Below are 16,346 nucleotides of genomic sequence, written 5' to 3' on the forward strand. Positions count from 1 at the left end.
TAAGTGGAATCATACAGTACTTTTTTGTGACTGGCTTATTTTTGTTAGCATAATATCCTCAGGGTTCATCCATATTGTACCAAGTGCTATAATTCCCTTCCTTTTTAAGGCTGAATAGTATTCCATTATATGTATATGGCACATTTTGTTTCTCTGCATTCATTCTTCAGTGAGCACTTGGGTTGCTTCCACCTTTTGGCTGCCGTGAACAAGTACCTCTTCCTGCCTCTGCTTTCAGTCTTTTGGGTATATACCCAGAAGTGGAATTGCTAGATCATTTCATAATTCTATTTTTAATTTTTGGAGGAACTGCTATACTATTTTCAATAGTGGCTGCACCCTTTTACATTCAGTTGGAACCAAAAGCTCAGAGCATTGAATTTAGCTTATTTTAAAACTGTTTTGTTTTTCATATTTATAACTTCAGGGCCTTCAATATTCCTATAGTTTGCTCTAACCTTTTTTAGAAGTATAGCTCAATCATAGCTTGACAGTATTTCAAGTACATTGCTTAGCTTTTTTTTTCCTCTCTGCTTTGGAAACTGAAGGCATGATACTTATGTGGCTGATATGTTTTCTCTCCACTTTTTTCCATCCTGACGATGACATTACAGGGTGGCCTGGAAATGGGGCAGAGTGGTGAGAGGATGCAGATGTAGCTAGTTTAGAATGAAACTGCTTTTAGTCATTGTTATTTTGATTTTGTAACAACTGATCTAGTTTTCATTTTTTTAAAAAAACAGCTTTATTGGTGTTTTATTTATTTTTTAAATCTTGATTAAAAAAGCAAATGTACACTCTGTTTGTAGGAGCTGTGGGTCTACTTCTAGGCTAGTAGTAACATTTCCAGGAATAGGAGAAATGAAATTTGTCATCATCTTCCATTATGAGATGCATGTTTCTAAAATTTGATTTTGTTAATCTTAGGAGTGACCAACCTCGCATAACCAAAGATGTGATTTGTTTTCATGCTGAGGATTTTACTGATGTTGTACAGAGACTTCAGTTAGACCTTCATGAACCCCCGGTTTCCCAGGTAAAACTCTTGCTTTTTTTTATTACCTTTCGAGTGAGATAATAGAAATAAGTGCCTGTTACCCATTTTATTTTGCATTTGTTCTTATAGTTGGATACATGGGATGGTAAATTTAATTTTATTACTATTAAAAGATACGTGTGGAGTGTGTCAGAAAGTCATTAAAACAGAGCTTCCCAAGCAGAATGCTTGCGGTCTTTAATCTTTGGGATGCCAGGTGGACCCAGATGGCCAGAGGGTCTAAGCTGCTCAGTTCTGGCTGGAAGTAGTCTCAGCTGATAACCCCATTGTCCTGTGTGTCCTTAACCTGCAGAAGGTTGAAGAACACAGGAGCAGGTAAATGTTGCCTTTCTCTGTGCAGAGAATACATTATTGATACCTAGCTGGGCTTTGGAATAGTTGTTTAAATAGTTCCTTAGGCCATCCTGACTTTAACCTGTACTTTGTAACTAGAGAGGTAGAAAGTATGAGGAAAAGTGTTTCCCAAGCATTATAGGCAATTTCAGAAAGTTGTCTGTTACTTAGTATTGCTTGGCTTTAATTTGGCTCTACCACTGTTTCCTGTATTCATTCTGATATTTTATTTGGCGAAATTATTACATATTTTAAAGTGTCATACAACTTCTCTTTTCTCTGCAGTGTGTACAATGGGTGGATGAAGCGAAACTAAACCAAATGAGGCGGGAAGGCATTCGCTACGCCAGAATTCAGCTGTGTGACAATGATATTTACTTCATACCTAGAAATGTCATTCATCAGTTCAAAACCGTGTCAGCAGTGTGCAGCTTAGCTTGGCATATAAGGCTTAAACAGTACCACCCGGTTGTGGAAGCCACTCACAACACAGAAAGCAGTTCTACCGTGGACTGTGATTTAACCGGAAAGCAAGAATTAGAAGTTGACTCTCAGTGTGTGAGGGTAAAAACTGAATCTGAGGAAACATGCAGAGAGATGCAGCTTTTGACAACTGCTTCATCGTCCTTCCCTTCATCGGAACTTAAACTACAGCAAGATCAGATAACTCAGCCTATTCCAGTTTTAAAGGTGGAAAGTAGACTGGACTCTGACCAGCAACACAATCTACAGGAACATTCGAGCACTCCTGTGTGATATGTACATACTCAAACACATTTTTTAACTTTTTTAAATTTTGATGTGAAGTTATAGTTTTATAACTGGCTTAAGTTAAGTTTTATTGGAGAAATCTTGCCTATAATTCTATAAAGAGAAATGACATTCCACAAATGTCAAGCATATCTTTTTTACACAGATTATGCAAAGTTAAGAGTTGTATCTTATCCCGTTAGTACAGTATGTAATAGTGGGTCTGCTGCTACTTTCTGTTTTAAGGTGTGAGGTAACAATTCAATCTCTTCTTCAAATCAAACTGAGAATTCTTGGGAATAACAGATTCTTATTTGGTAAATTATTCACTTCCCTTAATTTTATCTTGCCTTGTCTCTTGCCATATTTGCTGTTTTTATGATAGGAGATCAGACTTATGCTTTGGTACTTGTGTCTTTATGACACAGATTCAGTTTCTACAGTAAAGATGGCATAGGTTGCAAGAAAGAGTTCCTGCATCTTGTACATGGGCAAGTAAGTTCCAACCATAAAGAACAGGTAGTTTCTAAGGAAAATTCAGTGGCTCTCTGGTTTCTTAACAAAAGAGAAAGCACAGCACTTTCTGATCCAAACTGTCTTTTTTGTATCTGTTATTTAAAGCCCAGTGGATATTTCAATTAAAAATATCTAAAGATGAATAGTCCTTGGTCATTCATTTTCCATGGTTCATTAATCTCTTCTAGAATACATGGTAACTATGGAAGATAATTGGGTAAAAGAGATAATGTTGACATGATACTCTATCATTCTGCTACCTAGCATTCTCACACATTGTGTGGATACTTTTGCTTCCTAAATTGATCACGAGTATCAAACTTAGAGAATGATACCAATCTTTCTGATGAGGCTGCCATATTTTGTGCATGAAACTTAGGAAAAACTGTTTTTGTCACTTGGCATCAACCTCTTCATGATAAAGATCTGTTGAGACACTTCAATTCACAGTTTTAACTGGTGAATACTTGGGTTTGTTTACTATTATTCTGTGTTGCTATGGCCTAATAAAGAATATGGCACTAGACTTCATCCTAGAGCTTCAGGTAACCTACTGCTTAGTGCCTGAGTATTTAAAAAAAAATTTTTTTTTTTTTTCCGAACAGGCACAGTTCATATAGCTAGTGTAGTCTTAACTTTCTATTATTTTAGAATGTTAACATGATACACATTTCACTTTCTCTTAGTTAATAATACAATAGGCCTTTTGTTCATTAAAGGAAGAGTATTCCCCACACCTAAGACCAGATCTTGTATCTACCTGGTTATTGTGCAATTTGGAGATTTTTTTTCCTGGAGGGTGAGATTTGGAATATTTACATTAACATAGGCAAAAAAGATGCTGCTTTATTATGTCTGTCACCATGAAAACCTAGCTGCATCTTTTAAAATATCAAATATGAATTTTCTCTAAAATATTCTGAAATAGGCTAAATCTTATATAAATATTACGTTGTGCAATATTGTTGTGTAGTTGAATGCATATTAGCAAAGTATAGAGGTCACTGTGTAAACCGATAGAAAAGTAACCATCAGCAAATACTGCAGTGATTAGTTAGAATCTGTATTATTCCTTATATATATGTATATGTATGTATTCTCTGTTACAAAGGATGAAGACAAATAGAGAAACATTTCAATGTAAACCATTTATGAATTGGAAGTGATGTTGGTTTTAGTTATCTTTGTAAATAAGGTAATTAGAATGGTATGAAAAGTAATGTGATTATTGCAGGGGTGTTTTAAAATCTTGGGTATAAATTCTAGGGTAAATTCTAGTTTATCAAGACTAGTTTTTAAAGGGACCTGCCTTTGAGGGTGTTTTTTGTTATTTTGGAGGGGGGAGGGATTAATCACAAAAGTATGTGGATTTGGGTTTTCTGGTTTTTGTTTTTCTGTCCAGAAGAATTTCATAGAGCTTTACTAGGCTGTGCAAAGTAGAATTCTTCTCAGGCAACATTTGCTTTTTAAAATAATCATGAAGAACAAGGTTGTTAAAGCAAAAACTTTTTTTATTTTTATTTTTCTTGTCTTCCAAGATCCGATTTCCCCATCTCCCACTTGCCATCCAGCAGATGCCATCTGTCATCTAAGCTGGTCATTACTAATAAACAAGGAGACTGTCTCCTGACAGCCAGCACTGTGTATAATCACTCAGGAACCAGCGGATCTGCAAAGACCTACAATCAAAAGCAAATCCCCATTTTCCTTTTATAAACATTCTACCCTCACCTCCAATATAAACACATTAAAAGAGTATACAAATGTTTAAAATCATGTACTAATAAATTCATTGTATGTTAGAATTGCAATAGAATGGAGAGAGAAACATTTAGCTAGTAATGTATCTGGAAACTGAATGTCCTATGTGAGTATTAGATTTAATAGCATGCTTTAAAGACTGATGAATATAAAGCTCAAGTTTTGAGTTCCTTACTGCTTTCAAAGTTGTATCCTAGTTGAGTGATACAAATGATTGCAACTTTTCTAAATCTTGAAATTATTTGGTTTGGTGGAGTGAGGCATGGAGCAATCTGGCGTCTTCTGATTTGTAAAGTAGTGATGGCAGTGAAGTTGTAACTGAAATTTAAGCTGATCTTCCTTTTTGGTATATTATCTGTTGTGCCAACTCTTTGAGATTACTTGCAGAATGTGGCTGTAAGTTTGAGTATTTTGTGGAGCAGAGGGATATTTTTAAAATGTGCTTATGGAAAGGACCCAATAAATGAATATTCCTAACTTAGTAACTAGAATGATTTTATGGTATTCATAAATAAGGATAAATGTCTTTTCCCCTTGCCCCAGAAGTCATTCTGTAATTACCAAGATATGCTAGGAGTAGGATTATGATTCAGAGGTATCCCAAATTCATAAAGCAATAATAAAAACCTACATATTAGTTTTCCCCTCCAAAGTTTCAACTCTTTAAAAATGAATTCCTAAGCTTAATTGTACTTTTAATTTGTTTATTCAGTGCTTAGAATTTGTCTGAATGGTACTTTATTATTTTTAATTAAAAACGAGAGATGCCCTTTCCCCTTGGAGACAGTTGGAATATCAGTTGACTAATACTACAAGCTCTTGTGGGGAAAATGGAGCTTGTTAAAACCCTTTACCAAACCTTAGGAAAAGATGTCTTGTAACATCTTGCGTCAGTCTTAATAGGTATAAAGTTCATACTTAATGCCTGGAGAAACTTTTGCTTATTGCCTTTCCCTCTATAAATAGTGTCTAGAATGAAAACTAATTTAGAAACAAGACTCCAAGATTCAAGAAAACCCTTAGTGAATATATTCTTGATCATTAATATTAGCCCATTATATTTTCATCTGTATTTGCCATTTAAAATTTATTTGCATTTATACCTTTAGGATAATTGAGTTTGTGTCTTTCTAATCTATTTTATCATTGCTACAGGTTTTTAAAAAAGAGCCTTTCACTAGTACATGGCAGAAATTCATATTTCTGCAAAGTTTTTTTTTTTTAAACAAGTTGTAGCTGTATTTATTGGTCATGCAGTAAGTAGAGGAAATGTACAAGACAAATGTTTTTCTTTAGCACATAAGGGACCTATCCTCATCCTGAAAGTTTGTTGCTTTAAAAGCAAGTATCTCCATAAATAATATGGCCTTCCATTTTCTTCATAAATTTTTTATGATCCACTTGTGCATGTAGTTGAGACCACTGTCTCTTAATATAGCACTTTTCAATTCTCTAAAGAAATACTTATGTACTACTTCTATCACATGTTGTAAATTTTCATGTAATAGTGTTTTCTGTGACTAAACTCCATTTTGATTGGCAGCTAAGACTTTTTTTTTCCTGTGGCTTTAATTTATCTAAGAGGTCTTTGCATATAGATGAAATGTATAATTTGCCTGGCGGACTATTTGCGTTGTGTGGCCTTAGTTTGTTTATTGACATTAACAAGTGTTTTAAAAAGGTTTTTAATGAATAGTCTTAAATCTAAATTTGTGTGAATAATTAATCCTTTTAACACAGTGCTTTTTTGTAGCTGTCTAAGTGTGTTAAATTGTTAAGCTATTTCTTTGTAAAATAGGACAATGGAATGCATAGAGGTTTTTTTTTTCCCTGTAAAGTATTTTTTTAATAAACAGAAGTCTGATTTGTCCTTTACTTATGTTTCATGAGAAAATGAATAGTGCATGTGAATTCTGGCTACCTGGACCCTGTTTTTAAAATATTAATCCCCCACTTTCTGTGTACCCTGTCATTTCCTAATCTTTTAGAAAATCTTGTGACTTTTCTTCCCTAAAGAAAAGGTCACAGATAATGGGAAAATTCCATCATACGGAGATGCAACTAATTTTGGGGACGAAGAAAAACTACACTTGGCATTTGTGGCACTTGTGCCTTCTGATGCTTATATCTACTTGAGAGGACAATCTTAAATTTTTAATTGATGATGTTGATATTTTTCAAAGTATATGCAAGCAGTGTTAGTTAATGAAGATGGTGATAGACATTTTGGATGTCATTGATGTATTAAGTGACACAATGCAATGGATTTTTTTTCCTCAGGAATTTTTGTGTAAACGTCTCTTTGAGATACTTAATAAGTCCTGATAGACCTTGGTTGTGATTAGGAAACGAGAAGGAAGGGAATTAATGTTCTCTGAGTAACTGCCAAGGGCCAGGCACTTTCTAGGAGGGTATCTCATTTAATCTTCACAGCCTTTAGTATTTAGTACGAAGACAATAATAAATACAGGTGAGAAAATAGGCTTGTTAGGTCGAATAAATTGCATAAGATCACACAGTTCTTTAATTGAAGCAGGGATCTGAATGCAGTTCTTGGTTCAAAGCCCATACAGTGCTCAGTGGCAGCCTTAGAAAGCACTGAGAACTTGGTAAAGAGGGTCACCTGGAAGAGGATTTGCTACTTCCTACTATTCCAAAATGCAACTTACTGATTTCAATTCTTCCATGAATCCCACCCCCCAAAGTCTCTGTGTACTAAGCAGTGAAGTAAAATGTTTGTAATTTGTCTTAAAGCAAATATTTAGATACACAGTGATGACCTTTTCGTTTGTCATTTATCCGTTTTTAAGTTGACAATTTTTCCTGAAACCCAATAGAATTAAAGGGAAAAGCTGCCAGGAAGCAAAACTATAAGTGTACAATATAAAAAATAAGCCCGGGTGAAATAATTTTTAATTAATTCTGTGGGAGTTACTTTTACTTCTTAATGGCTTTTTCCTTTCAGTAAAATGGGACTTCACCTTACCCCGATTTAATATGTTTTTAAAACCTAGAACCACATTTCTTAGGCTTTCTGAAGTGGTAGCCGGTGTGATCCTTACCTGTTACTAGCTTTACCTGACTCAGATGCTTCATGCTGAGCAAGCATGGACACTGCTTAAAGTGGAGTGGGAATGGCCGTTAGGGGTCAGTGTTCCATGAATGGTCAAAAAACCCCAAAACCAAAACCAAAAACCCGTGCAGTATAGAGGACGAGAGCAGCTTAAAATCTTACTAAGGTACTCTTAAATATTCATTTTAGAGCGCAACCATTCCGTTATCCTGACCTCAACCAGCCTGGACGAGAGGAAGCGAATCCCTAAGCCGCAGCCCACCTCGCCCTTCGTCCCAGGACGACGTAAATTCAGAACATCTGTTCATTTAGTCAAGAACCTATGTGCCAGGCCCCAGGCTCTGACCTCACGGAGCCCACAGCCCTTCGGGGAAGACGGATAGTAAATACTGAAGTACAAAGAAACCTGTAAAACAAAGATAAGTGTTACAAAGAAAGGAACTGGGAGCTATTAGAACACCAGGACCGACCCCCTTTAGATCGATGGCTGGGGAAGTAATTTCTGAGGAAGTGACCTGGAGGCTGATCCGAGGCAGCTGCCTTGGCCTTGACGCTCCGGTGGCTCCCAACCCCTCCATCCCCGAGCCCGGCGGAGGCTCGGCGGCCGGGCCTGGGCGGGGGGCGGAGCCACCTTAGCAGCAAAACCCGGAAAGCGGAAGCCGCAGCGGGGCTGCAGCGTGGTCTGCGGCGCGGCCCTCGCCCAGCTCTCGGCTGGCTGAGTCACGGCCCGCCGGCCGGCCCGGCCTAGCAGGACGCACGCTCGCCGCCCCGCACCCGCTGCCTCCCGCGCCGGGCGGCCTTCGCCCCTCACCCGAACAGCCGGCACTGTCTTCAGCCATTGCCGTAGCCTACTCTGGCGGCGGGCGAAGACCTCCTTCATTTTTTATCCCCCTCCTTTCCCAGTTCATTGTTCGCTTCTCGCGGGGGGGGGGGGGCGTCTGGTGACCCTGTAGGTCCGGGCTTGGAGGGCGCCGGGTCTGCGGCAACAGAGTGCCCTCCTCTGGGCGCTGGGCGGCCGGCTGCCTCCGAGGCCCAGGCGGCCTCCGCGGTCTCCATGGTAACGGCCGCGCTGGCGTCTCCGCGTCGGGGGGAAGATGCGGCCTGCGGGGCCCGCCGTCTCGCCCCCGGCCTCATGGCGGGGCCGGGGCCACTGAGGAGGAAGGTCCCGGCCACCGGACTGCGGAGCAGCGGGCACCAGGTGAGAGCCGGACACCGGCGAGCGGAGGAGGGGGTGCAGCTCAGCCCCAGCCAGCACCCCTTCCCCTGCCCTGCATCCCTCAACACACTCGCACCAAATATCGCAGAGAGGCTTCTCGAGGCGCCACTGCGCCAGAGGTTTTTGGTTTGCTTCTGTTTTTGTCTTTTTTTTTTTTTTTTTTTTCCTGGCAAACAGCCGGAGAGAGACAGTCAGCAGCTCATGGAGAGGCTGAAAGAAGCGACTTTGGCGTTCTCCGCAAACTGGGAGAGCACCTTTCAGCAACCGGACTCACCGACTGGTTTTCCTTCATTTTCAGTGAAATCCCATTCCCTGCCTGGAGACACAGATGGCCTCAAATGAGAGAGATGCTATATCGTGGTACCAAAAGAAGGTAATATCAATTTTTTTTTTTTAAATTTGTAAAGCATCTTCCAAAAGCTCCCGCAAAGAATATCCCGTTAGTTTCCCCTAGGCTTGGTAGTGCCAGAAATTCCTACGTGGTATCTTTCAACTTTCATGGAAGACCTGATGCACAAGGTCATTAGGTCTTATAAACTCAGTTCCCCGTCCCCGAATAAGATTTTCTAGTCCCCTCCCTCCTCCAGACCGCATCACAGTGATGTGCTACAGCAAGGCTTTGAAAGTTCGCTTCTGATCAAACTGCTGGGTTTTTTTAGACCTGAAACTTTTATCTTCACAGCTCAGATTGATACTGTCAACAGTCTTATTGAGCTGCCTGTTACCTTTTATTCCTCTCTAGTTTACCTACTGATGTTTTCCTTACGAAGTGGAAATATCTTGTAAGGTAATAATTTGAAATATTTTGGACATAGCTTTTTAACTTACCTTTAGATCCAGCCGCTTTAGAATTTTGAAGGAAACGGCCCTTGGAAACAATAATTTATTCTAACCTCGGAGAATCATAATCATTTCCAGATAGCCTATTGATACTTTAATAGTTTCATGACTTATGTGAGATTTGACCTCGATGGAAGGATTTTCCTTTGCATCATTTAATAGCCTGCTCCCTGTTTCAGATTGGAGCATATGATCAGCAGATCTGGGAAAAGTCAATCGAACAGACTCAGATTAAGGTAAATTGATTTCTTTGATTCTAGCTTTGTTTTGCTGAATTAATGTGAAGAGTGGATTGTACTTTTTATAAAATCTGCCCTTATCCACCAGCTGTGGCTATTCTTTATTCTTTGGCATTTCTAAGGAAGACAACATTGCAAGCAGAATGACAAATGACAATTGACATTTGGCCTCAGTATCAGGGAAATAGAAAGGAGTGGTTGGTCTATGATGAATTAGAAAGCAAATGTCCCCTGTAAAGGGGGCTGTGGCTGCTTAATGCTGGCCAGCTTTACTCTGGGGCAATGCAGCCTCGGGACTGCCAGAGCCTCAGAGTTTTCAAGAGAAGCTGGGAAGATGCATTTTAATGTGAAATATCCAGATTTTTTTAGAGTGTCTTCCCTTCTCCCACCTTTCCTCCTCCTCCTCTCCCACCTCATTCTCCTTTTTTTTTTTTTTCTTTCTCCTTTTTCTCTTCCTGTGCAAGCCAAATCAAATCCATTTGTGACCTGAATCACTTTTTCAATTACTGGTTTAGAGTATGGTCTTAAGTTTTCAATGCTCTCAGAACTGAGCAGATTCTTAGGGTAATTTCATTTTAACCAACCAAAAACTGACATGGATTCAGAATGCCAGTTTATTAATTTATAGTAGTGGAGGGAAGGATTAAACAACTTAATATTCCAAAGTCAGGGTTGTGGGCTCAACATGTGCTGGGGAAGTGGAACGATGGTGCAAATTAGTCATGGGAAGGTTGCTTGGGAGCCGTATGTAATTGGATAGTCTTGAGAGATGTGGAAAAGCCTAAAGACCATCCCTGCCCGTAAAAGAATGTCTCTCTATATTGACTTTAATACTTAGATCTATGGATTCAGGGTCTCACTTCTTTGGAAAGTGCTGAATAATGGCTGGCAGATTCTTGTTTTTGGACCTTGCTATTTTAAAGATTTACTGCAGACCCTTTCTTAATACTTTAAAAAAATGTATTACATCCACACATACATATCATTTAATAGTTCTGTTTATCTCTAAGTCACATTGATTGGACTGGGGCGTTTAAATCTTAGGTGAAATATATTTAACCAACACTTGCAGGGTGCATTCTTTTTATGGGTCAATCAACTCACGAGTTGTTGGAACTACATGATATATGGCTAACTTTCACAATTTTGTACAGTCCTTGATTTTTCTATGTTAAAGGGACATGGGGTAGGATGAGTAACACCCACATTTTATTTTGTAACTCTCTAAACCCTGTTCTTTGGGGGTTACTGTAAAGTACTGATGGTAAGGTGTAATGGAAAGAGCACAGAACTGGGAGTTAGATCTTCTTTTTGTGATCTCTGGCCTTGTGATCTTGAGCAGCACTGTAGTTTTCTTGAGTTTTGGTTTCCTTATCCTTAAAAAGATTCTATTTACTGCTATAAACTTGCATTACCTTCTTCCGCTGCCCAACTAAAGATTTTCTCATCTCTTAATTCCATGCCATTTTATGCTTACCTACCTTTTAGTAAACAATATCAAAGTTACTTGTTAGACTGTGCATCTTCATAGGCCTCGAGGGTAGGAATTGTGTTGGTATTAGACTGTCTTGCTTCATACTAGGAACTCAGTGTCTGTTGCTGTGTTTAATTAACACTACCTGTTATGTCTGTTTTTATTCATTGTTCTGTCATAAGGTAATCTACCTAATAACTCCTTAACGTACACTTGTAATTTAGCAGCAGTGGAAAGAATAAAATTAAAGACAACTCTAAAGAATTTGCTGAGCTGATGTACCAATGTTCTAGGTGCTAAGAATATAGCAAACAAGAGACACCTGAATTTCATAGTCTAATGGTGGTGGGAGAAAAACTGAGATATTTTTTTAAATATGTTTATGTCTTAGACAAAAATTGACCAAAGTGTAGGATACAAAGTATTTAGTGCAATTTAAAAACAGATTATACAAATATAAATTAAAAAAAATCAAAATTAATGAGCAATATTAACTTGAGATCACCTACAATAAAATAAGAAATTATGTAATAAAAATACAATTCGAGTCAAGAATATACAATGGGGAAAACACAGCCTCTTCGGGGTACCCAGGTAGCTCAGTTGGCTAAGTGTCTGTCTTCAGCTCAGGTTATGATCTCATGGTCCTGGGATGGAGCCCCACGTTGGGCTTCCTGCTCAGTTGGGGAGTCTACTTATTCCTCTGCCCCTTTTCCTCCTCCTGCTCATGAACGCTTGCACTCTCTCTCTCTCTCAAATAAGTAAATAAAATCTTTAAACAAAGACACTCTTCAACAAATGGTACTGGGAAAACTGGACAGCTGCATGCAAAAGAATGAAATTGGACTACTTTCTTGTACCATACACAAAAATAAACTCAAGATGCATTAAAGATCTAAATGTGAGACCTGAAAACATGAAACTCCTAGAAGAAAATAGCCAGTTATTTCTTTGACATTGGCCATAGAAATTCTAGATATGTCTTCTCAGGCAAGGGAAGCAAAAATAAAATTGAGTTATTGGGACTACACCAAAATAAAAAGCTTTTGCTCAGTGTAGGAAACCATCAACAAAACAAAAAGGCAATCTACTGAATGGGAGAAAATATTTGCAAATGATATATCCAATGGGGGTTAATATCCAAAGAACTCATATAATTCAAGACTAAAAAAGCAAATAATCTGATTAAAATGGGCACACGACCTGAATAGATACTTGTCCAAGGCGAGGACGTATAGATAGCCAACAGATGCATGAACAGAAGCTCAACATCACTCATCATCAAAACCATGATGAGATGTCACCTCGTACTAGTCAGAATGGCTAAACTTAAAAATACAAGAAATAAAAAGCACTGGTGAGGATGTGGAGGAAAAGGAAACCTTGTGCACTGTTGGTGGGAACATGAATTGGTGCAGCCGCTGTGGAAAACAGTATGGAAGTTGCTCAAAAAATTAAAGAATTACCATATGATCTAGTAATTCTACTACTGGGTATTTACCTAAAGAAAACAAACACTACTTCAAAAAGATATTTGCACCCCTATGTTTATTGCAGCATCATTGACAATAGCCAAGATACAGAAGCAACCTAAGTGTCCATCAATAGATGAATGGATAAAGAAGTGCGGTGTGTGTATTTGTATATATATACACACACACACACACACATATATACACACACATATATACACACCTATAATATATACATACATACGTGTGTATATATATATATACATATATGTGTGTGAGTGTATACATATATATATGAATATTAATAACAAAGAATGAGATCTTGCTATCTGAACAACTTGGATGGACCCAGAGGATATAATGTTAAAGTGAAATGACTCAGAAAGAGAAATGCAAATAATATATGATTTCACTCATGTGGAATTTATGAAACAAAAAATGAACAAACAAAAAAGGAGACAAAACAGACTCTTGAATACAGAGAACAAACTGGTGGTTGGCAGAGAGGAAGTGGATGATGATGGATGGGTAAAATAGATCAAAGGGATTAAGAGGATACTTATTGTAATTACCAAAACTACACACCTGAAAATAGGTGACTTTTATAATATGTAAATTGTATCTCAATATAACTATTTTCTTAGGTCATGCCAATGGAAAAACATAGAAATAATAACGTTGCACACAAGAATGTAATACATATTCCCAATAGAAACTATCTTCTAAAATACCTTAATTGGGAGGGTATATTAAATTTAAGGTCTAACATCATTTTCAGTGATGAAGCTCAACGTAGTCACTCCCATATTCCTTGGGATGTATTTACTAAGATGAGTGTTCTAATATTTTTTCTTTTTTTTAAGTTTCCATTTAAATTCTTGTTAACATACAGGGTAATATTAGTTTCAGGTATACAACATAGTGATTCAGCACTTCCATACCTGGTGCTCATCAGGACAAGTGCCCTTCTTAATCCCCTTGGCCTATTTCACCCATCTTCCCACACACCGACCCCCTGGAAACCAGGAGTTTGTTCTCTATAGTTAAGAGTCTGTCTTTTAGGGCACCTGAGTGGCTCAGCTGTTAAGCATCTGCCTCTCCTCAGGTCATGATCCCAGAGTCCTGGGATGGAACCCCTGCTCAGCATGAAGCCTGCTTTTCCCTCTACCACTCTCCCTGCTTGTGTTCCCTCTCTTGCTGTGTCTCTGTCAAATAAATAAATAAAATCTTAAAAAAAAAAAAATCTATCTCTTGGTTTGCCTCTCTCTTTTTTTTTTTTTCCTCCTTTGCTCATTTGTTTCTTAAATTCCACATATGAGTGAAGTCATATGGTCTTTGTCTTTCCCTGTTTCACTTATTTCACTTAGCATAATACTCTCTAGCTCCATCAGTGTTGTTGCAAATGGCATCATTCTTTTTGATGGCTGAGTAATATTCCTGCATGTGTGTGTGTGTGTGTGTGTGTACACCACATCTTTTTTATCCATTCATCAGTCTAGGGACACTTGGGCTGCTTCCATAATTTGGCTATTGTAGATAATGCTTCTATAAACATTGGGTGCATGTGTCCCTTCAAAGTAGTATTTTTGTATTTCCTTCCTTCCTTCTTTCCTTCCTTCCTTTTGTTTTTTTTAAAAACTTTTTTAGAGAGAGCACAAGTGGGAGAGGGAGAAAAAGTCCCAAGCAGATTCTGCACTGAGGGTGGAGTCCAATGCTGGACTCATGACCCTGAGATCACGAACTGAGCTGAAACCAAGAGTCGAATGCTCAACTGACTATGCCACCCGGGTGCCCCTTTTAAAATTTTTTTCTAATTAATATTAGAATAACGAAAATCAGTGTTTGAAAAAGGCATTATTGTATACCTAGAAATTTTTATTATTATTTTTTTATTCATAGAAAAATCATAAGCATAAAGGTGACTTCAACTGTATGTATAATGTTTTATTTCTTAAGCTGGATGGTGGGGTACATGACAGATGAGACTCCTCATTGAAGATGATGATTTGCATATGTGACTTAATTTGATCCATTTGATGTCTTTTAAAACTCCTGTAAAATTACAATACATAAGAAAAAGATATTAGCCCACAAGGATTAAAGGAATGGGAGAGAAGACGACTGTAAATGAGAGCTATTAACATAATTTTGAAAGTTGGAAAGTGAAGAAAGTAAAAATGTAAGTATCTATAGTAAGGAATGCCAATAGGAAACAAATGAGCTTTCTGTAAAGCTCCTGTATTTAATTTCTGAAAGACACAGGAATTAGATGCATTAGGCATATCTGCAGGTATGAGGTGGAACTGAAAATAAGTGTTTGAGCCATTTATAAGGGGGAATTGACCGATCCCCAGATCTTCCTTATTCTACATGGCCACATAGTTACCCTCACTTCCTCTGACAGAAGGTTGAATGGAAGCTTGCTGTCCAGAGAGGCTGAACCAGAGAAGTTCTGGATTCTGGAACAGCAGACACAGTAAGAGTGGGGTGAAATACTGTACTAATAATGGAGGTGAAGTAAAAGCCTGGTGGCCAGGTTTATGATCTCCAACAGAAGACTGGAATTGCTTCTTGCAGAAACTGACCATCTGAAAAGACCAAAGTGTACTGGAAATGAAATGGCTGCCTACCCCTCTACAAAGAGACCCACTGCTTGACAAACTTCACCCACTGCACACTGAACTCTCATTCAGCATGTTAATGCCTCACTTTTAAGTGTAAATGGATCGTTGAAAATCATCAAATATTTGAAACCTACGGAAAAAGAAAGAGATAAAAGAAATGACAAAAGAGTCCTAAGAATGCTATTCTTAAAGATATAATTGATACTTGTAAAGGACTGGATACTTAGTACAAAAACAAAGAAAAAGAAAAAAATGGACTATAATGAAAAAGAAAACCAGAAAACAAAAATAACCAATAAATTTAGTAGAAAAATGGAAGGTAAAGTTGCAGCCATTTCTCACAAAAAATCATACCAAAAAAACAAGGAAAAAGAAAATAGAAAAGTGAGTAAAGTTCATGAAGGAAGCCTAATAACCAGTTAAGAGGTGTTCCAGAAAAAGGAAATACATGGAGGGGAAGAAATTATCAAATAAATAATACATTTCCCAGAACTGAAATATACACATTTTAAAATTGGAAAGATTTTTTTAAAAAAAGATTTTATTTATTTATTTGACAGAGAGAGATCACAAGTAGGCAGAGAGGCAGGCAGAGAGAGGGAGAAGCAGGCTTCTTGCTGAGCAGAGAGCCCGATGTGGGGCTTGATCCCAGGACCCTGAGATCATGACCTGAGCCAAAGGCAGAGGCTTAACCCACTGAGCCACCCAGGCGCCCCAAAATTGGAAAGATTTTTAAGAAGATCTATATTAGTTACAGTTGTATAACACAATGATCTGACATTTATATATATTACAAAATGCTCAATACGCTAAGTGCAGTTATCATCTGTCACCACAAAAGTTTATTACAATATTCTTGACTATATTTGCCATGTATATATATATATATATATATATATATATATATATATATGCTTTACATCGCCATGACTTACTCCTTTTATAAATGGAAGTTTGTATCTCTCAATCCCTTTCACCTATTTTGCCCATC

The 16,346-nt window shown here is 37.9% G+C and overlaps 2 protein-coding genes across 4 annotated transcripts in view; both read left to right on the forward strand.

The window, feature by feature from the left end:
• Nucleotides 1-2,804, forward strand: part of RSBN1 (round spermatid basic protein 1) — a 45,516-nt gene extending 42,712 nt beyond the window's left edge. Inside the window, exons 6-7 of the mRNA XM_080800548.1 lie at nt 928-1,036; nt 1,676-2,804. Coding sequence (XP_080656674.1) covers nt 928-1,036; nt 1,676-2,146 — 580 coding nt within the window. The 3' untranslated portion in view covers nt 2,147-2,804. The remainder of the gene's footprint in view (nt 1-927; nt 1,037-1,675) is intronic.
• A 5,347-nt stretch (nt 2,805-8,151) lies between these two features.
• The window catches only part of PHTF1 (putative homeodomain transcription factor 1), a gene marked incomplete at its 3' end in the record, with an annotated part of 43,792 nt that continues 35,597 nt past the window's right edge, over nt 8,152-16,346 (forward strand). For 2 of the 3 annotated variants that reach the window (XM_080802746.1, XM_080802744.1), the window contains exons 1-3: nt 8,157-8,688; nt 9,005-9,079; nt 9,726-9,782. Coding sequence is in view for 2 of the 3 variants with exons in the window: in XM_080802744.1 (XP_080658870.1) it covers nt 9,035-9,079; nt 9,726-9,782 (102 nt within the window). Of the gene's footprint in view, nt 8,689-9,004; nt 9,080-9,725; nt 9,783-16,346 lie in introns of all 3 variants that reach the window. The other variant, XM_080802745.1, reaches the window with a different exon arrangement.

The sequence above is a fragment of the Martes martes genome, assembly GCF_963455335.1.
Source record: "Martes martes genome assembly, chromosome: 4".
NCBI lineage: Eukaryota > Metazoa > Chordata > Mammalia > Carnivora > Mustelidae > Martes > Martes martes.